This window comes from Parasteatoda tepidariorum, chromosome 6 (genome assembly GCF_043381705.1).
Source record: "Parasteatoda tepidariorum isolate YZ-2023 chromosome 6, CAS_Ptep_4.0, whole genome shotgun sequence".
Classification (NCBI taxonomy): Eukaryota; Metazoa; Arthropoda; class Arachnida; order Araneae; family Theridiidae; genus Parasteatoda; species Parasteatoda tepidariorum.
Genome location: NC_092209.1, coordinates 5,198,114 through 5,220,041, shown reverse-complemented (window position 1 = coordinate 5,220,041; position 21,928 = coordinate 5,198,114). Strand labels below are relative to the sequence as shown.

Below are 21,928 nucleotides of genomic sequence, written 5' to 3'. Positions count from 1 at the left end.
ACGACATTCCGTTTCTACTCGTTTAACGGAAATAACTGAATTTAAAAGGTGTAGTTCTGTTTTTCCATTTGAATCAAAATTGAATTACATTTATTTAATGAAATAAGAATGGTAGAATGAACTGAATACTCTCAAGAATCTGAAGCAAAAAGATAAATTTATAAATGAATACAAAACGGAATCATCATTTGTTTCATATAAAAGTGGACAAGTTTCGAGCTCTCAAAACAGGCTCCCGTTATCAAGATCTACCTACACATGAGTGACGTAAACGTTTGTCATTTTAGACGAGACAGTAATAACAAAATGGAATTATTTTCTAATTTTTTTGTCTACTTAAAAATTCAGTTTCTGAAATTTTTATTTTATTATTGTTTAAAACAATACTAACAATATTGTTCTAAGTAATGAAAATCTACTAAAACAAAAAGGCTCAATCGACAATTTTATGAAGCGATAGAGTTTGGGTATTATTTTTTTTTTTAAACTGCAAAAGATTTTTCCTTATGGTTTAAAAAGCTATCTGCGAACCATTAATATCTGGACACAAAAAAAAAGCATGTTAAATGAAACGTGTGTGGACACATATTAAAAAAATAAATAAAATAAAAACTCTTCACGAAAAATGTTGCTGTACAGTGAGCAAATTAAAAATATCTTTTTATCTAACGAAAAGAATTTCTAGCTCCATTGGACCTCAATATTAAAGATTTGTGAGCATAACATTAAATATGCTGATTAGTTGAAGCAAACGTAATTTTAAGTTTCGAAATCAAACAGAAAAACGTACTTTCTCTACATAAACATACCTTTTTTCGATGGATTTCTGGCCCGCAAAATATGGCTGGTAGCCGCAGTCTGGAAAGTATGGTCCCAATACTTTAGTCAGGAAAGCAATTAAGAGTTTAGACATCTTACTTATGTAAAATTTTTACGAAACCGTTTAGGTAGTTCTCAGAAATTAAATTTTAAATGCACGATTTTTTTAAAAATAGAATAAAATTTAAAATGTTTTCGACAATAATTAAATAAAATAATAAAAAATTGAAAATAATTACTCAAAATTTTTTTTACATACATCTTTGGATACTTTAATTTTATAATTGCGGACAAAATTTTTTAGATTCGCTTAAAATGTTCCAAAGACATGTTAAAATACCGAAAGAAGTAAAATTATTATTAAGGGTTCCAAACTTTCGATCACTTTAGAGATTGAACTATAAATAAGACACCCTATTTTCCAGTTTGTGATAACATTCCGTATTTGTAGGGTCAAGAATCCAAATCCATCGAAAGAAAGATGTGTCTATTTAGAGAAAGTACTATTTTGTGTCAGCTAACCTAATATACCGCCTGCACTAATTAATTAGCATACTTAATGTTAAGTATTCATTCCATTAAGATTGAGTCCCTGTACGTAAAAATCCGTTCACTAGATCAAAAGTGATATTCAGGTTCATATTTGGTTATACCAAATGGATGTCTCTTTATTTTACCTTCTTTTTTAAGAAAGAAAAAAAAGGCTATTGGGGTATTTTAAGAATTTATCTACTCTACGATTTATTTTTATTTCAGTCCTTGAGTTCAGCATTGAAGTGCTTTACAACGAATATGAAACAGAACACAATTTTAACTATTATTGTTAAATAGATATATTTTCACTACACTTATTAAATAATTTAAAAATATAGAGAAAACATGGAAAATAATAAAAATTAAAGAAAAGAGAAGGAGGAAAGTTATTAAAATAATTTTTAAAAATATTTTTGAAAAATTTATTAAAAAAAATTTTTTTTGTAAATATATTATTTTAATAATTTTTCTTCTTCTCTTTTCAATAATCTTTATTTCTCTATATTTTTAAATTATATATATAGTAGAACCCCGTCTTTATGTTGTCCGTTTCGTACGTTATCCCGGTTTATACGTTTTTCTAACAGATCGAATTTTTTCACAAAGCTCGAGCTGCGAGTTTTCCTTCTCTTTAAAAAAAAAATAGAGAGACATTTGTTTATTAGATGCTGGTAGCTTTCCGACATTCGTCCTACTTTATCTTATTGTACTTTTGTCTTAGAGAAGGAATTTCCCCCTTGAGTCAAAATCAGAAGAGTGGTGGGATTAGGAGAGGTACAAAAAGGGTGGTTAAAGACAGCTTAAATTGTAAAATTTGGGGGTGAAACTTTTTCCAGCCAACTTCAACCTTTAAATTTTGGACTAGATGAACATTCGTTCAGGAGACACGCGTCTTCTCGGGTTAAAATGTTAGTGAGCAAGATCCTGTACAGATAGAAAACTTATATTCATTTTAACATTTAAAATTTATTTCGCAATAATTACGAAATAAAATACGTAATAACTATAAAATAAGAAATAGTAGTACTTTATTTACGTCACATTTTAGCTGCAAAATGGGCCATTGGTGACAGTCCGGAAACATTCTTGTGGATGATCGGGACACATACCATCACAATTTTGATTCCCTGCAGCCACGATGGCTACCCTGCTTTGGTAGCCTGACTACCTGCGTGTGAAGTCGAGCCCTTCACGGTATAACCGATGTACGGGTCTCCTTTTACCCGACAACATTGTTAAATAAGTAGATTGATAAATAGAGGAATGAATTTACATAGTTGCAGAACACAGGAAAATGTTCCTTCAGAAACATATTTTTTGGCGATAGCGACATGTGAATAAAGTACAAATGATTAAAAGATAACATAATCATAACTACACATTCATGCCGGAGCACGGACTCAATGTCTGTAAGAATCTTAGCTTTTACAAATGATCGAGATTCCGCCTCATCGAGCAATCAAAAGCTACTGAGCATTTTGCATATGCATAAATTCTTTTACAAGTAGGTGAAGAGTTGAGTAGTAAATGGCTTCGACTCGTAAGAAAAACATTGTCTCACGAGTGTGATTTGTTACCACTCCCGATGAGCACCAGATATCGAACTTATCCCGTGACTTAACTAGAAATAAACAACTAGCATAGATTTGGCTGATTTGACGCGATTATCAATCCAATTTCCAAAAATAACAGTTTAACGACAACTGATAATGCACACCCAACTGCTCACTGTCTGCGACCAGCAAAGTTTGACTTCAATGATCTGCAGGTAACCGTATCTTATGATCAGTTCACAGTGAGACTAATTTTTTTTAAATGAAATAGCAAAAATTAAATATTTAATTCACTAGTTTCAATTATTTGATTTAAATCATAGAGACCCTGTAGCAATTGAAAACAATTTTATTCATTACGCATAGATCAATTTTACATAAAATCTCTCATTTCTCAAAAAATATGAAGTAAACAAGCTGTATAAATCAACAAGCAAAGATGAAAATAAATAATTTATTCTTAAATTATGCAAAATTACAAAATTAAAAATCTGTGACACTCGGATCGTCTAGAGATGGTAAGATTCGTAAATTTCTTGAAAACCTACACACAAAAAAAGATATTTATATTTATTAAATTATTTGAATCATTGTAACATTAAAGAAAAAGCATTTGAAACAATGAATTTATAATAATAAAATGAAGAGTTTGTCTGTGGGTCTCTCTAATATATCCAGAACTGTTTCAGCTAATGTTCTAAATTTGGACATTGCGTGAAAGTGGTAATTACAACCCCTGATCCTAAAAATTGTTCAAAATTTTCAATCAGATTGTCCAGATGTTTGAAAAATAGAATGAATTTTTATAAAAAAAAAATGTTCTTAAATAGGTTTTGTGGGCCTATAGTTTCCTTTTATTGGACAAATATGTAAATTTTAAATTTTTTGAGCATAAATATAACACACATTTTAAATATTATTTAAGTACAAAAATTTAAAGTAACAGTAAATGTAAAGTAACATAATTTACAAATTATGAAAGTCCCAATTAAGAAAGTTTCTTTTAGTTAATCCTTTATAAGACCTGGAAAGCATACTTCCCACCCACTTCATTCATTTTTAAACATGGAATGCTATTTTCCAACCTCAGTTTTGTGCTGCCATCTGCTGATATCTTAACAAATTACAAAATAACGAAAGAATACCAATGATAGGCTTTGTTTACATAACATTGAGTAACAATAAAGGTTAGCACAACAAAAGGAGAGGAAAACCCGTGAACAATCTTCTCTTGTGCGACATGAGATTGTTCATTTGATTATTTTTCTTTGAGTTTATTTGCAGATATAAACACAAAATTTACAAATTCAGACATTCAACCCCTTAATGCATTTGCCTGTGCCTGACACGGGCGAAAGTTACCAGCAAATTTGCACCTACTCATGTCTCACACAGTTAATCTTGAATCTTGCGTCATTTTATTTCAAATGCCGCCTGAGAGTAAAAATGAATAGGCTAGATTATAATTAAATTGATTCACCATAGATGACACCACTATGTGGCATTTTTCTTGTGTAAACAACATGGTGCATTTTGATGATTAGCTACTTGATATACTAATTAAATTTAATGAATATTAATTGATATAATTAGATTTTCAAAATTCAAAAGAAACATGTAATTAAATTGTTTAAACTTTGTTTGTACAGAAATTTTTTTTATAACTTTTGCACCCACCCCTGCTCCCTAATAACTGAAATTGCAAAAAATAACTTACCATTAAACCTATTTATTCATTTCATGTCCAAACTTTTTTTGAATTTTTTACAGCTTTTCCGGAAAAGAAGGGGGGGAAAAACTCGTGCTTTAAGAGGTTAAAAACACAGGTCAAGTTTTCAGCTAATTCGTCACAGTAGGGGGGGGGGGATCCCAGCTACCTCTCCACAAAATGAAAAAAAAAAAGGATCTTAAAAAACTAATTTCCTATAACACACTAAATGGATTCCTTTTTATAAATCAATCTCAATCCTGAAAAATCATATCATATATAGCTTGTTTTCGGGAGAAATAAAAAATATTGGCTACCAAGACTTAGTAAAAGTTATAATATATAAGTCAATCTAATTTATTTTCTTCACAGTTAGCCCCATAAAGGTTAACAAATGCTCAACTGAATATTTAGGTTACGGGTTTATCGATACCTGTTTAATTCATTTTTGCAATGAACACAAAACATTCACATGCTTAAACATCTGAATGCTGTGAAGTCAAAAAACAAACAAATTTTGCTTACGCAGCAAATCCTTGCGTTATTTCCTCCACTTTACTCGGGTGGCAGACAATGGAGCACCTGGAGGTGGCGTCTTGAAACAAGGGTTTCATGTACTTGACTCCTACACGCTCCATGTCCTGAAAGGTGACCTTGGGAACCTTCTCCAACAGTTCCTGTATGAAGTTCATGTCAACATTGTTGTAATAAGCTCTAAGGGACTCCTCGGCCACATCAGACACGGTCTTCACCCTCTCAATGATTTCAAAGATCATACTGCTGCACGCCGACTCTAAGAATTCTTTGTCCCATTTACACTCACCATTTAAATGAGACTCCTACAATACATGAGAGAAAGTGAAACCTTCAAATTAAACTTTATATATATATATATAAAGTTTTAGAATTTATTGAGGAAGGGTCATATACACAAGCAAGCAAAAATAGTATCTTTCTGCCTTTAAAATACATTTAAAGCTGAAAACAATCTTGACATTAGGTAAAAATTTCTGTTTTTTCAAAAATGCATGCCTTATTTTGTATTTTTTTTTTTTTTTTTAAAGATCTTTTTTGTGTAAAGCAAAAAATGTATCAATCTTGGGAAAAGTTAGGGTTTTTTTATATACAAAAACTGCTTCGTGTGTGCATTCTTGTCATTGTGTTTAATATAATAGAATAAAATTATAAAATAATTTAAGCTTTTATAGCAATACACTATTTGAGATTATGCTGCAGTACTTGACCACAAATCTTTAATTCATTGAAACTAGATAAGTGTAACGCATAAAAGAGATATTGTATCATTTTATTCTTCTCTATTTATTTATTTATCATTCTATATTCTGACAAATATTTTTAAACTATCGAGATAAAACTCTTAAATTTCATTTTTATGCTTTAGGCAGATCATTTTATGACAAATTTAAAATTTTACTTTTTCTTTGAAAATTTTCTTCGAGATATTATACAAAAAGAAGATCGGCAAGACAAGAAGACACATTGCATCACATGGTAATTTTTCAAAAATCCTCACAAGATGAGGTTCTTTACTTCAAGAATGGTGTAAATTTGAGAAGTCTTTTTCTCAGGTTTGTGATGCCAGAAAATTGCTTTGAGTTGCCTGTTTACAATCCTCATGATGCGAAATGTTAGATCCATAGTTGTCAGAGTTTTCCTTTTAAGCATACAATGTATTAGGATAAATCAGGGGTCCCATTCAAATTCAGAAGAAAAAAAATTCCCTGACTTTTCCAGGTCAGGCAATTTTCAATGAAAATTCAGACTATATTTTATCAACACTATGCAATTTTACATCAAAATGATTTATTTGTAACTACCCAAATATTAGATTACATGATAAAAAAAAGTATAATTGAATGAATGAGAATGGTAAGATTGAAGTTACACTAAAATGGGACTAATAATTGTAATAGATGCTAGAATTATTTAACTCCAATCTCAATAACTGATTACTGTTAGTGACAATTCTAAGACTGATTATTTTTCAGGTATGATATAGGAATTTTCCAGGTTTTTGTTTTAAAAAAAAATCAGTTTTCCCTGACTACCCCATGCTTTTTAGAGTCAAAATAAAATTCCCTGATAATTTCATTTTTTCCTGTTCACCCTGATAAATTAATAAGCAGAATGAATTTTTGTTCCTTAACACTTTCTGCCTTACTTACAAGGGAAACTAGGGAAGTGTGACTCGCCAATTTTGAAATAATGATTTTTGAAAATGGGTAGTATGCCTTATGATGAATAATTTTGGGGGGAAACATTCGTTTCGGCCCATAGAAGGTCCTGTGAGAGATAAAAAATAATTCAATGTATAGAAAAATTGGTATTTCATTACTTCAATACAGACTATTAGTTATTGTAATTATCTCATACTCCAATTAATTTTGTGGTACTTTCACATACTATATAATGCATATTTATTGTCAAAATTGATTTCGAAAATTTTATATATCTGTAGTTTTTCTGAAAAACCTGTTAGGTAAATTTAGAAAAAAAAAATTTACATCAAATTTTTTAAATTTTTTCTCAAAAAACTTTCCAAATTAGTTGGAGTATGTAATTGCAAATCAATTAATATTAATTAACAATTAAATAATAACTAATTAACAATTAATTAATAATTAATTTTCTGATTGATTTATTAATTAGCAAATTAATTAATTATCCAATTAATTACAAATTAATTGGATTATGAGACAATTACAATAACTAATAGTCTGCATTGAAGTAATAAAATACCGATTTTTCTATATATTGAATTATTTTTTATCTCTCACAGGACCTTCTATGGGCCGAAACGAATGTTGCCCCCTAAAATTATTCCTCATAAGGCATACATCCCACTAGTTTATTTCAAAATTGGCGAGTCACACTTCCCTAGTTTCCCTTGTTAGTTGCATACATTTCTAGGCAGAGGAAAAACAAATTAAGAAATACTATCTTACATAAAGTGAAACTTACAACAGCTTTTAAAGTTTCTGTGTATCCCTTAACAATGTGTGTAGCTCTGGTTAGGTTGAAAAATATTAACCCTGAGTCAGGATCTAAATACATGCTGCAACTGTAAGCTAAACCCTGACCTCTCACTTGTCTCCACACAGGTCCCTAAAATGACAATCCACATTAAGTATTAAAACTTCCTATAATGAAAAACAAACATTTGAAATGAAACTTTTAGGCATAATTAGTTTTACTCTAACTAGTAGAAATTAAAGAAATAATCTAAGTTGTAGGAACACAACTTTTCCAAGGTTATAATAATAATTAATGGTATCCTACATTTTTCTCATCAATTATTAATAAAAAAATTACATTCAAAAAAAGCTCATAATATCTCCCTACATACTGAATATTAATAAAAAAAGAGTATTTTCTTTCAAAAACGATTATAAGAATGAAATTCGTATTTATACTTTGTATTTATTATCAGAACACAGTGACATAAAGGTGAGATTTATTGAGGTGTTTACTACTTACTAATATATAATAATCGTTTTGTGCTAGAAAGAAATAAAGAATATAAAACAGAAAATAAATTTTAACTTTCCACTTTTTAACTTTTAGACACTAAAAAAGAAATTATAAAATAATCATATGAGCAACATGAGAAGAAAAAAATCTTGCAGATATTATGAACTAATATTTATTTTATGCAAATAATTGTGTAAGATTAAAAACATGTTAGACAAAAGGCATTTTAAGGATTTTTGATTTTAAAATATAAAAACAAAATACAACTATATAACACAAAGACAATAGTAAATTAATGGCTGTATTTCTCATTATTATTGATATTAAAAGAATGTGAAAATAAATAATATTCATATTCTCATTGAATTTTTGAATTCATAATTTTAAAAAATGACAAACACTGAATTCATTTCAGATAATTGCAGCATAGCTTTTACAATAATCAGTCTATCAATTTGACAATAGATAGTTCGGAAAAAGAAAAAACCGAAAAGATTCTGATAAAATTCTAAGTGATAAAAATAAGTAAGGCTTACTTCATAATCCAGTCATAATACTTAGATTATTATTTTGATACTTAGATTATTATTTTGTATGTTTTAATTTTATTTGTATGTTAATTAGTACTTTTCAAGCATAAGTAAGTTAAGTAACGTCAAAGGAAATAAAGATTTAAATAATTAATTTTATAGTTTTTCTAAATCATAGAGAATAAATTTCAGTTGCTATATTGGAAAGAATGGTTCGAATGGACATTAAAATAACATTGCACTTACAGATTTGTAAAAAGGAACTATATGCATGGATTATTATAATGAAAGGTTTGTTGTAAAAAGAGATTGTACTAAAGAGTGTAGACTATTAACTTTTTTGTATTTGATCATATGAAATTCCTCACAAATTTTAGTCTTCTATTCCCGCAATCTTAAGTTTGATTAATAAACAATTTTTGAGAGGCTTCATAAGAAATTGATATTATGTTGTTTGGTCATTTTGGCTTTAAAAATAATCTAAAAATTATGGAACACAAACCTCCAGTTGAGTAAGGTACTGTATTAAAACTAATATAGGCACATAATCAGGATGAGTGGGTGATGTGACACATGGCGCACACTGCACCAAATATCCGGTCTCTACAGATCCGAGGCCAATAATCACACCCCTAGGTTCATCACCCATTTTAAGCTGAAGTAACTCATGGCACTTTTTAATTGGGCTCCTATTCAAAAGAAAATAATCAATAACATAGACAATAGAATAGACCAAAAAAGGTAAAGTATCTTAAATTTTTAAACAGTAGGATGGAAATATTTTATTTTTTTAAATTAATTAAACATTGCACCCTAAAGTAGTATATTCCTGCAGAATTTTTTGCTTTCATATTTATTTAATTTATTTTTTAAAAAAAAATACTTGTGTGATTTCTCTGTAACGATTGGAATTCAACCTTATCCAAACTATTGCTAAAAGAATTCACAAGCTTCTACTTTTTTTCTCCTTAACTTGTAGATTTTCCTATTAAGATAACAAAATCTCAAAATGATTTATTTAATTTAAACTGCATTAAAAGTAATAAATGAAGAGGGGAAATTATTAAAAGAGTATTGCTACTTAAATCATAAGATTTTTAAATTAATTTTTTCTGGCAAAAATTATATATAGATATTTCTTTATTCTTTGACAAACTGATACTCACTTCATGATTCCCACTTAAATTCCAAAAAAAAAAAAAATTTAAATTCTTGACTTCTTCTCAATTTGCTAAAAAAAATTGTTGGGGTGGGATGCATTTTGTAAGAATCTCTTAGTAGTTGATAGAATAATATCGACCATTGTAGTAAGCTTTTTATAATAAATAATTCAAACGTATGTTAGCATTATTTACATTTTAACTCAATAGCAACTATTTTTTGATAAATTAAATAATGGCTCTCTCTCTCTCTCTCTGCATTGCTGGGAAACTGTTTTTCTATCACTTTGGACTCCAGCTTGATGGTGAGCGGTTGAAGTGACAGGGGTTGAACTCACCCTTTCTTTCATCAATTTATTTTCAAAAAAGCAAAATTTTTAAATAAAAAAACATATAGAATATTTCTTCTATCTATCGTTATATCCTAAGTACTGAAAACTAAGAAGATGCTTTTAAGTTTTTATGTAAACATTATAAAAGAGTAAATTTATTTATTTTTAAATAAATAATGAGAGTTATTACTTTTTATATCCTGGTTGAATATGAGGAGGAAGGAAATCTTCAATCCAGGGTTGCTCTGGATTTACTTTTGACTTTAATTTGTCTAGGTTCACAGCTAAATGAACAGTCATCTTCTCAGGCCTCACAACCAATTCTTTGATTTTGTTCAATTTCTCAATAACCTGAAATAAACGAAAACAATCCATAAAATGAGATCAAATTCAAATAAAAAGTCACACTACTCACAGAGCGCTTTATAAGACACACTTAATTGATAATTTATTTTCAAATTTAATATATTTTTTTTGTGTGCATATTTTTAACTTTTTTGCTCCTCGCCTAGAGATTACAAGGGTACTACAGATCTCGACATTTATTTTCTTCTGTATATTAAATGGAACATTTTCTAAAGCTAGTTTTGTGCAAAATCAAAGATAGTGTAAAAATAGATCTTGATATTTTTTCAAAACTCAATTTTATTAAGTAATGCATATTTTAATAACTATTCACTTAAAATACCTATTTTCTGAACTTGAAAAAGTTCCAATGATTCTAGATAATACTTTACGAACCAACATTTGAAAAAATATCAAAGAAAATATGCTTTTTTATACTCCTTAGAAACTTCCTAAACATTAAAACAAACTCTTCATTTTAGTTCATTGTGTTTTTCTAAAAAGCAACTAAGCACATTTTAATTTTTTAAATAATGTTCAACTCGAAAAGAGTCACATCAAATTCAAACAAAATATTAGAAACTTAAAAAGTTTTTTAAATTGGAATTAAAAAACTATCCATAAAAAAAAGCAATGAGTTATGTTTCTATAGAAAAGTTTTTTTTTTAAAACAACCTGACAAAAACCTCAAATAAATACAACAAAAAAAATTTACCTCTTCAGGTTTTGATTCTAAAGTTTGTAGAGTTTTTGAAAGGAAATTTGCTTGCCTCAGCATACTGGATGTCCAACGATTACTGTGTGGGTGAAATATTAAGTTATGCAGTAGCGTTCTCATAACTGTACCTCCTTTACGTTTCAGACCAGATACAGCAGTCACCATTTTATTGATAGATGTCTTGATTCTTGATGGTTCAAATACAATTTGATACAACAATTCTCGTATCCACTGAACTGATTTCTCATACTTTTCTTCTGCAACCTTAAGGTTAAAAATAATGATTACTTTTTTACAAGGATGGGACCAAAAAAGGTTTAAATTTTAAAGACACTGATTCATATTTACTCAGTCCCAAGAAAAATAAATAAAAAATTGTTTATCGAAGTTTAATTTTTTTCATAAAAATACGTAAAACAAATTCTGAATATGTATGTAAGGGTAAAACAAAACAAAAGATATTTATTAAAATTGAATTGTACTGATCCATACTTGCTCGAATTAGTTTAAAAATTCAACATTTTCTTCTAAATAAGTCAGACTTGAAAACATAAAAACTACTTTTGAGCCAGACTTAAAAAATGCTATTATCATTAAAATGCCTAATATGTGCTGTCAAAGATTAATAAAAATCATTATTTACTTATTTTTTTAAATGAATAATTTTTTTTTTAAATTTACTAATAATGCTTAATTTAATATTTTTAAAAACACTATTGTAGCTAAAATATTTAATATTTCTAAATAAAATAAATAAAACTAATATTTAATTAATGAAATTTAATCATTGCAACATAATCATAAAATAAATAAAATCATAGTTATCTTTATTCACACACAGCACCTTTACGAATTTTTAAAAATAAAAACCCGATTTGTCACTTAATGGTGCGACTATGCTCAATGCAGTAACAGTTTGTATATATTACAAAATATTTCATCATACTCAGTTAACAGATTACGTTTCAAAAGTGTTCACATTTAAATGAAACTAAAACTATTTGGGTATAATAGAAACATGTTAATGAAACAGCAAATTATTTTACATATGAATGGAAAAGGACTACTGGTTTCCCATCATTTTCAACCACATTGTTTTTTTGTTCGTTTTTTTTTTATTATTATTTATTACACTATTTTGAACATCAATTAGTTATTTACATTCCTCTCTCATTATTTCACTTCATAAAACCTCTTTTAACACCAATAAAAAAAGAAAACTTTTTTTAAAAAAAAACACAACTTTACATGAATGTAATCATAAATTATACTGCATAAAATATTGTTTTGCCTTAAATCAATGACATTTTTTTTAAAAAAAAATCTAATTATTTAAATTAATGATTTTTAAAAAAAAATCAAAAAATTTTAATTACAATTTAAATTATAATTTGAATGATGCCTACCCTAACGTTGCTACAGTGCCCGCCGCTAATAAAATCACTGGATAATAAAATCAGCCGCTTTATAAAATCAAATCGGCAAGAACCGAATCTTTACAATATTAATACATGTTAAAAGCATCCTTTAATAAAATCAATGCCGCCGCTTTTTAAGATCAAAGTTTTGACTACATAATAAATTAAAAGTGCAATATTTCAGCTTCTTTTGTTCTTATTAATAAAATTTTATTTTTTCGAAGTTTAAAGATTTTTTTAGAAGAAGCAACAGTTAGAAGAAGCTGGCGTGGCTAGCATTTTCCTGAGGATATTCATAGTGTAAGAGTTAAGGAAAAATGTGGGTGGTAAGCGGCGAGTTCATAGAAATCAATGTCAATTCCTTGACTTGAATGAAGTTTGGAGAAACCTATCTCATTCAGCAGGGGGTCGAATTCTTATCTTACTTTTTATTGAATGAACCATAGAAGGGAGAGAAGTTTCTTTTGTTATCTATCTCTACAGAGAACATGAATGGATTTCCAAAAACTGTGCGCATGTTCCATAGCTATTGACGATAAACTGCAAACATCAGGAGAAAAATCTGATTCTGAAATTGTTACAAACATCAAAAATTGCAAAGTTATTTTCAATCAAGAAATGGAGGAATCAGACTCAGAAGATGAAATGAACTCATCAGTGCCATCTTCAATGGAAGTCAGAAAAGCACTTAATGTAGTGCGGCAAGCTTTAGAACAAAGAGGAGGAAATATCCAAAACTATAAAAACTTCTATAAACTCTCAAATGATGTTGAAAAGTTAATTTTAAATACTGAAACTCAAGCAACCATTGATCGGTTATTTGCAAAATTTTAGAAATTTAATCTTATGTAGGGTTTTACTTTATTAAAATAATTAAATTAGTTAAAATAAAACATTAATGTTGTCATTATTTCAGCTTTTAAAGTGTGTGCATTTAGAATACAAAAAATTTGATTTTTTTTTCCAAATGCTGAATCGCCTCTCAATAAAATCAGCCGCTTAATAAAATCAAAAGAGCATAAAACGAAAGTGATTTTAATAAACGGCGGGCACTGTATTGATAAAAATAATATTAAAAGTAATTTTAAACAAATTTGTATCCAAAACATTTCCTGAGAGATTATGATGCTTTTTAGAACAACCGCTAAAAAGGTACAGCTATGAGTTAAATCAGTTTTTATGCTTACCATTAATTCTAGACAAATAAGTTGAGCATATGTCCCACAGAAAAAACGTTGGTAGTTGAATCCCAAGTTAGCTGATATCGAAATGGTATCTTTCTCCAACTCAGTCACCACATCCTGGTAGGGTATAATTTCTAGAAATGTTACATAGGCAAACATGTTAAATTGAACTCATGAATATTATATGCAATAATGATTCCTATCTATATTTCAGTAAATAAAAAAAGACAAAAAATTATAATTTAACATTTTAAATACTATTGGCTGATTTGATAAATACAAACATTGTGTAAACATTTTCCATTAACCAGACTGTGTCGGGGTCAGGGAACTGGCCTTGCACCAGAAAGGTTCTGGGTTCGAATCCTGGACAAGGCATGTATGTTCTTTCAATCTCTGTACTGTGGGAGCAACGTTGGCCAACCTAATATGGTGTCTCTGAAAGAGTGGCCAACAAATTTGCCCTAACATGCCTGAATTGACAAAATGTCAACCCAGGTGGGCATTGGAAAAAAATATATATTCTTGTATAGCTAAATTATCCATTTCCCAAAAAGAAAAATGTAATGTTATAAAATTTTTTTGCTTAAATAAAAAATTGCCTCGTTGTGCAATGTGTCATTTACGTGAGCAGACTATTCCTATGCAATAACCATTCCTAAATTACACTTTGACAACTATAAATACATGTTTTCAAGAAGGACAAAAAATACAAATCCTCTAACCCTTTTTTTGAGACATGTGGTTACAATTGCACAGCACAATAAACAAAAAGATGAAAGATTGAAAAAGTTACATTTACAGATTCTTTAATTGAAATATATTTCACAGCTTTTTTATTGATTTTTTAAACAGGCTGAGTAACTGATTCATTATTTTTTAAAAACCTTATATGAAATAAAAAGCTTTTTAAAAATCTACCTGGTTTTGCTTTCCCAGTCAACAAATTACCCAAAGTTTGTTTTGACAAAGAAGAACAGAATTAAGTGGATTTTTGAATATTCTCTCACAAGTCGCAATGCCGTACAGAATGGTTGATACATCCAACTTTAACTTGGTCAACACACTATAGGTATTACTTTTCCTACTACTGACTTTACACCATTTTGTATCAATCCCATCAAAACAATAAAAAATTCTGAAACAGGGTTCCCACTCTATGATGAGATTGAAATTCAAGGACTTTCCAGGACTTTTCAAGGACCTCAACAAAATTTTCAAGGACCTTAATCTAAGACCAATTTTAAAAATTATTCTCTTCTATTTTACTAGAAGCAACAATGCTTGTTGTGGCAATAATTAATTTCAAATATAATACCTAAATGCTTTGCCTATATAGAGAGAAGAGAGTATATGTATTATGGACTAAAATTTATATTTTTTTAAAAACAACCCTACTGGTTTTACATATTAATTCACAAAATCATTTTCAGCACAATCTATAACTAATGGTAATGAGGTGTTAATGGTGAAATCCTTTAATCCTGTGTATTTCCATGTGAAGGCTGCATGAAAGACAGAGCTAAATCTTAGGTATTCCATATTCCATGACTATTCCATAACCCCCTCCTCTCCTCTATTAAACATCGTTTCTGAAATTATTCATCCATAATTTACACAACCTTCTCTAAATGTTATGCAGCAACAATTCTTTCTGAAAATAAAAATTAGAAGGAACATATCCCATTTTCACCATGTTTAAAAGCATTATTCGTTATGTGTAATCCACAACTGCCAATGAATATGACCTGGTGGGAATATTTCTCTTTTAATTCACACTGAAGCTTCTAATAGAATTTCCAATTGACATAGGGTCCATCCATGGATAATTGAAGTATTTTAGAGAGCTTTTAACCATCATCCATGCATTTGTAAAAAGAGGACAAAATATTTTCTGCAGTTCCATGACCCATAAATTGGGAGGTAAGATACTTAGTGCAAACTTTATTATCAATTCCTTACCATAATGTCCATCTGCTTAGATTGTAGAGACTGATTTAACGTCTCATCAAAGAGTACAGTGTAGCAATCAACATTCTTCAGCTCATTTATAAGAATCCCTTTGAAGTATAGTGCCAATCCAAAGGAGCCCAAATAGGCTCACTTTGTGGCACTACAAAAAAATTGTCTCGCTATACAGCTATCAGCAAACATTTTGGAGAACAATTTACTAATCCCTTCACAGGAGTTACATGAATAATTACTAGTGATGCACTTCAGACTCCAGAGAATTTCAGCATCAAGCACATTCCTTTTGACCAGATAAGAAGACAATGTTACCTCGGCCACTAAAGTTTCTGTTTCACATGGGGCACACGATGTTGAAGGAGTATTTACACCAGATGAATTAGATGTTGATGTCTTTGGAAAAAGAGAACTCAGGGCATGAGACTGCTTTTTTGTTTTACCTTTCTTTCATGTGTGATTTCAGAGCAGATTCTTCCATTTTCGCGATATCGATCTCCTTCATGCATAATCGGCACTTGGCTCTGAACTTCTTTTCGGGCATCGATAAAATCCATTCTTTATAAGCTTGATTATCCATCCATTGGGGATTAAAATAGCACTTCCCAGGCATAACTAGTCTAAACTACATAACACAAATACGAAGCCGTGCCTTTGCGAATACGCTTTACAATAAAGTTTTGAAATGACGCAAACGTAAGGACAAGTGCGGATGGTAAAACGGCAAATTTATTGAAAACTACAAGGTACATATTGTTACGAAATTCGAGAGTATTCCAGTTTCGATAAGAAAAAAGAAGATCTAAGCATATGCGACAGAAGATGAAGTGGAGTCTCGCCCCGAACGCATTGATTGTCTGCTGTACTCCGCGCACTTGGCAGACACCAAGACGCTAGGCCCGGTTAGAAACGGTGGCGTTAAAAACCACGTGAGAGAGCTCGGGAACAAAACAGAAAGATCCGTGGGTGTTTTATAAAAAGGGCCGCCGGCAGTATTGGACAAATTCAAGGACCTATCAAGTTTTTCAAGGACCTAAGACGTTTTTCAAGCACTTTCAAGGACCTAAATTTAGCAACAAAAAATTCAAGGACTTTCAAGGACTCTCAAGGACCGTGGGAACCCTGTGAAATGTCTCTGCACTATAAAGCACAATACTAAAATTTTAGAATATTGCGAAACAAGCTTTGGCCTCTTCTCCTTAAATAGAAAAACTATCACAAAAATACCTGGTGCTCAAAAAAGAGATAATTGAAATATTGGCCAAATTTAGAAATCTATTCTAAACTACTTTTTCATTTATCTACAATTCACAATGGCAGAGAAAAATAAATCCACTATAAACAGTAGTGTGTTAACAATGTTTTTACAATTAAGTTCAACGGGAGTAAGTAGAGGGACAAATTCTGTTACCATATGAGAAAAAATATTGTTAATGAGTTATCTGAAAAACTGTGCAGAGCTTACCTCCATTACGCTTGATTGGGCATTCATCTAAAAGTTCGACAAATAAGGGAAGATACAATCGCAAATCTTGAGGAAGGTCATTGGTATCCATCATAACATAGACCTGAAAGGAAATCTTAATCAAAACTCAGGACATAAGATAAAATATAATGACAATTTCATGATATTTTATTTCATAACTGAACAGCCGACCCATCTTTGAACTATCAATATTCAACTCTGTAGCCTTATAATTTTGAACACAGTCCAAATGACATAGTAACTCCCAGATTGGAACAAACAACCAAATAAAATTGATTTTTCTCATTAAGTGCACTCCTGTAACTGTCTTGACATAGGAGAGAAACATCTACGACCAAAGTAGACAAAAAAAACATTACATTTATTAAATAAAAACAGTACATTTAAATTACATAACAGTATGACAGAGTTATACATGTGTTTGCAGCATGAACTATGACAGGACTAGAAAAACTGTAAAAGCCAAATAGAAAGAGTGGAGCATAATACTAACAAGTTGATTTATATACATTTACAATAGTCGTCAAAACTGAAACTATATAGTCTTCACATTTGACACTTTAATTTCCTGCAATGCGAATCGCAGCGATGGCTGGTCGATACAAATTCCAACCCTTGGTCTCCCACTTTCCACAGTGCTGACATGAAATATCCTCAGTGGTAGCCAGATCATGGGTTAGAGTCCCATTGCCGTCAGGCTAAATGTGGGAGGTTTTCATTATTTTCCTCTCCATGTAACGCAAATGCAAGTTAGTTCCATCAAAAAGTTCTTCACAAAGGCAAATTTCTCCCAGTACTTGATCCAGGAGTTCCCTTGTCCTCTGGATTGGGTTCACAATTACAAGGCAACGGAGCTCAATATTAGTAATAGTAAAACCAAAATTGGGTTGGTTGTTCAATGATGGTTATAAAATAAAATTACATGAAAGGAAAGCATAGCTTAGTTGTACTAGTGGGAAAATTTAAGTAATAATGGCAACACACATTATGATCTGAATAAATTTTTCTGCTATAAACCAACCAGTGAGCATAGAATCCAGCAGAAAATATTTAAATCTTGATCGCATTTCCAACATGAACTAGCTTTTGTGGAGAGCAGGGCACATCAACCAGAGGTATAGTGTACCCAAACCTTAAGTCATGATTAACGAAAAGCTTTATAGCTGAAACAAAGTTCAGCAAAGACCTGACAGGAATATCTTGTAATTTCCCAGACCCAAATATTCAAATCTTGTCATTGACCATACTCTGGTACAATGAAAGAAATAAAAATTTGCAAAATATAAATAACAATACATGCAAAAAAATTAGATAAAAAAAAATTTATAGAATTTTTTTTAATTGTATTATTAGAAAAGAAAAAATAAATTGAAGAAAAATTTAGAGACAGAAAAAGTTAGAGAGAATAAACTGAAGAAAAATTTTCTACACATAGCTATATTTCTTCTAGACGGTACAGTGTTTTCATTACAGGAAAAAAAATTGAGAGAATTTCTCATCCTTTCTCAAAAACAGGGTGAGATTTCAAAAAGTTAAGTGAGATTTCAAAAAATCAAAAAAACACGAATAGACTTGGAAAAAAAAATTTCTTTAATTATAATAAATTTTTAACATCTTCTAATTGAATATTTTTGCTGCATCATCATATGGAAAATGTTCTATATCTACTTTTTCATCAGTTATTATATTTATTTGGCTGAAAAATATCCGTATTTGTTTCGTTTTGACCGTTTCTACCGACATTTGCTTCATTTTCATTTGTCCGTTAAGGACAAATGAAATTTATGCACAAAAAATGTAAACGTCTTACATGAAGAAACCTTACCTACGGTGAACACGTAGTTGCAGAGAAATGTGCTCTGGAAGGGATTCCGTGGTTCGGGGGGGGGGGGGGGGTTCTGCTATTCGCACCAGTTTTGAACAATACTGGTAAATAGGGAAGCTAGATAACAAGGAACAATGTTCAAAATAATGAAAGATCAAGGAAGAAAAGTGAAACGGATTTCATTCAAAATGGCAAAAGACGAAATTTTTTCCAAAATTTGCGCATTTTGAAATAGATTAAAAGAGTGTGCGAACTTCTCGCGTTAATCATTTTTTATTGCGGGAAAAGAAAAAAATATGCGAGATTCTCGCGTTCTCGCGCTGTAGTGAAAACACTGACTTATACATATTTTCTTTTCAGCGGCACACCAAATAATTAAGAATACAAAAAGATAATACATTTATCTTACCCGGATAAAGTTGGTGTTTATAGCATCTAATTGAAAACGGCAAGGCATTTTTTTAATCGGGAAATCTAAACCACAACTTTCAGTTTCAACAATATTGCAGATTCTTTTCAAAGGATGCAGTTTTATAGATTTAACAGAAGGCACGGTAATAGAATTCAAAACTTCTTTTGGTGGCAAAATCTAAAAAAATACAAATTAATAAACAAATATACTACTGATGTGGAATAACTCAATATAAAATTATGTTATGTTTAAAATAAATGCACAATAAATAACACACAATAAATAAATATATTTATTTAAAGGAAAAGATAACCCATAACTTCATTAGTAGCAAATCTGTGGATCTTTTATTTTCTACAATTTTTTACTACACTTTTATTATTGTAAGATTCTTTTAAATAATTTCCATTTGGCAAAAAAAATTTACCTACATGAAAATCAAATTAAATAAACAAATAAATCTTATTCTCTTATGGGGCATAAAATGCAGTAACAGCAAATGAAGTAACTTACTTTACAAATATTAAAAAACTGCATCACATTTTTTTCCCCTTTTTTGGACAATTGACTTATCATTTTGAAATTGTGTACAATTCATCATAGAAAAATGACAAAGCTTAACGGAACAATTATAAATAACTGAGACAAAATCATAACAATTAAGAATATAGCATATTATTTTGTAGAAAGTGTTATTTTACTTGACGAAATAACTTCGAAAAGCAGCAATAATTAGCTTCAAGTATATTTTTGATAAATTATTTTCAAAAACTTCGACCGATGTAACAATATTAAAAATAATTAATGCTATTTTCCATTGGTGCAATGTTATCACTATTATATTTCGTTCACACATAATTTAGCAATTGTTTTTTGATTTTTTTCAATTTGAGTTTGAAAGAAATTATTTTATTCAGAGCTTTCAATATTTTTATAATTTTTGTTACATTTGCAGGAAAAATAGTAAGAAATTTGAAATGCATGTATTTTTTATTTTATGAAATGCATCAACTAATAAGTTTCCCATGAGCATTTACTTAACCATAAAATAAACACAAATCCAGAGGTTAATGCATTAAATACAGATCACTATGTTCTCAACTTTAATGATATTAAAAGATATTTAACATTTTAGGGTTTCTAAAGCAGATATTTCCATATTATTGTCACAGCAGTTAGTGAACAAAAATCGTCTTCACAAACACACAATAGTATGTAATTGTACATAAGAATATTTTATATCAACATTGAAAGGCTTAACCACAAAAACAGAATGAAGGAATGTCAGCATAGCTATTTAGTTCTTATAATTGAGAATAAAACTTTACATTGTAGCTTCAGTAGATGATAATGTTTCTTTATTTTTCATTTCTGTTCAGCAACCTGATCAGTTTGACATTTTACTTCCATATAACACTTAAACTGATTGTTCTATTTTGAAATTTTGCAAACTTTGCCTTCATGCTAAACTTGGTGTTTAAAATAATGTAGTTATGGAGCGATAAAATAAAAATCCAATAACCAAAGCAAAGTGATAACCATTTTGAAAAAAAAAATAACAACATTTATATAAAGGTGAGTTTTGGTTTAATAAACTACAAAAACTTACTTCATTCTGTTCAATGGCATCCTTCAAAACCTGTGCTTTTTCTTTCAAACCATCGGGTCCCAGTTTCTTCTGCTGTTCCTCAATTCTCTTCTTTTCAATCTCAGCCATTTCAGCTGCAAGCGCTGGGCTAGGACGCCCTTCAACCTACAACATGAATTCAAATTTTTCTCAGAAACATTCGATATTAGGAGAAAAAGTAATGGAGTGAAAACAAATAACAAAGTTGATTTTTTACCAAAAACTGATTTTAGAAACGACAAGGGTAAATAACCAGTTCAAACATTCAAAAACCTGGTAACAATCAAAATGCACATGAAAATTTTTTATAGTACAGTGAACTCTCATTACTACGATATCCAATACAACAATAACTCTCATTATTACGATAATGTTTCGTGATCCCGACGAACTTGCATATGAATTAATGTCAAGCTCCTCGCAATATTACGATATTCTTTGAAGCAATGAACCCCTGAAAAAAAATATTTTTTTTTCAAATTTCAACCGTATTTTCTCCATGTATTATTAATTTTCAATTATTGAAAAAAATATTATTTTATCATCTTTTGCCATTTTTTACATATTTTCTGACTGAAGAAGACTCACTGCTGACCCCTTCCCCCCAAGAGCTTCCATTCTTAGAATCGCCTTCCTTATCTCTTAAGTCACATGTAACATTCCTCTCTAATTTCATTTCCTTCAAGTTAAAAGCGGATCATGAGTCACAAATGACCACTAGCATCACATTAACACCTGTAAGATAATTTTTTAGAGAAGAATCTGTAGAAGGTAAGGGAGTATGATTCACAAACAAAAATCATTTTCGTGCTTTGGACTC

The 21,928-nt window shown here is 29.8% G+C and overlaps 1 protein-coding gene across 1 annotated transcript in view; it reads right to left on the bottom strand.

Annotated features, from left to right (window-relative positions):
• Positions 1-3,346: 3,346 nt before the first annotated feature.
• The window catches only part of LOC107439221 (uncharacterized protein C05D11.1), a gene marked incomplete at its 5' end in the record, with an annotated part of 36,026 nt that continues 17,444 nt past the window's right edge, over positions 3,347-21,928 (bottom strand). The window contains 10 exon segments of the mRNA XM_016051739.3: positions 3,347-3,450; positions 5,140-5,453; positions 7,597-7,740; positions 9,139-9,325; positions 10,319-10,479; positions 11,189-11,455; positions 13,797-13,927; positions 17,224-17,326; positions 19,479-19,658; positions 21,091-21,234. Coding sequence (XP_015907225.1) covers positions 3,390-3,450; positions 5,140-5,453; positions 7,597-7,740; positions 9,139-9,325; positions 10,319-10,479; positions 11,189-11,455; positions 13,797-13,927; positions 17,224-17,326; positions 19,479-19,658; positions 21,091-21,234 — 1,692 coding nt within the window. The 3' untranslated portion in view covers positions 3,347-3,389.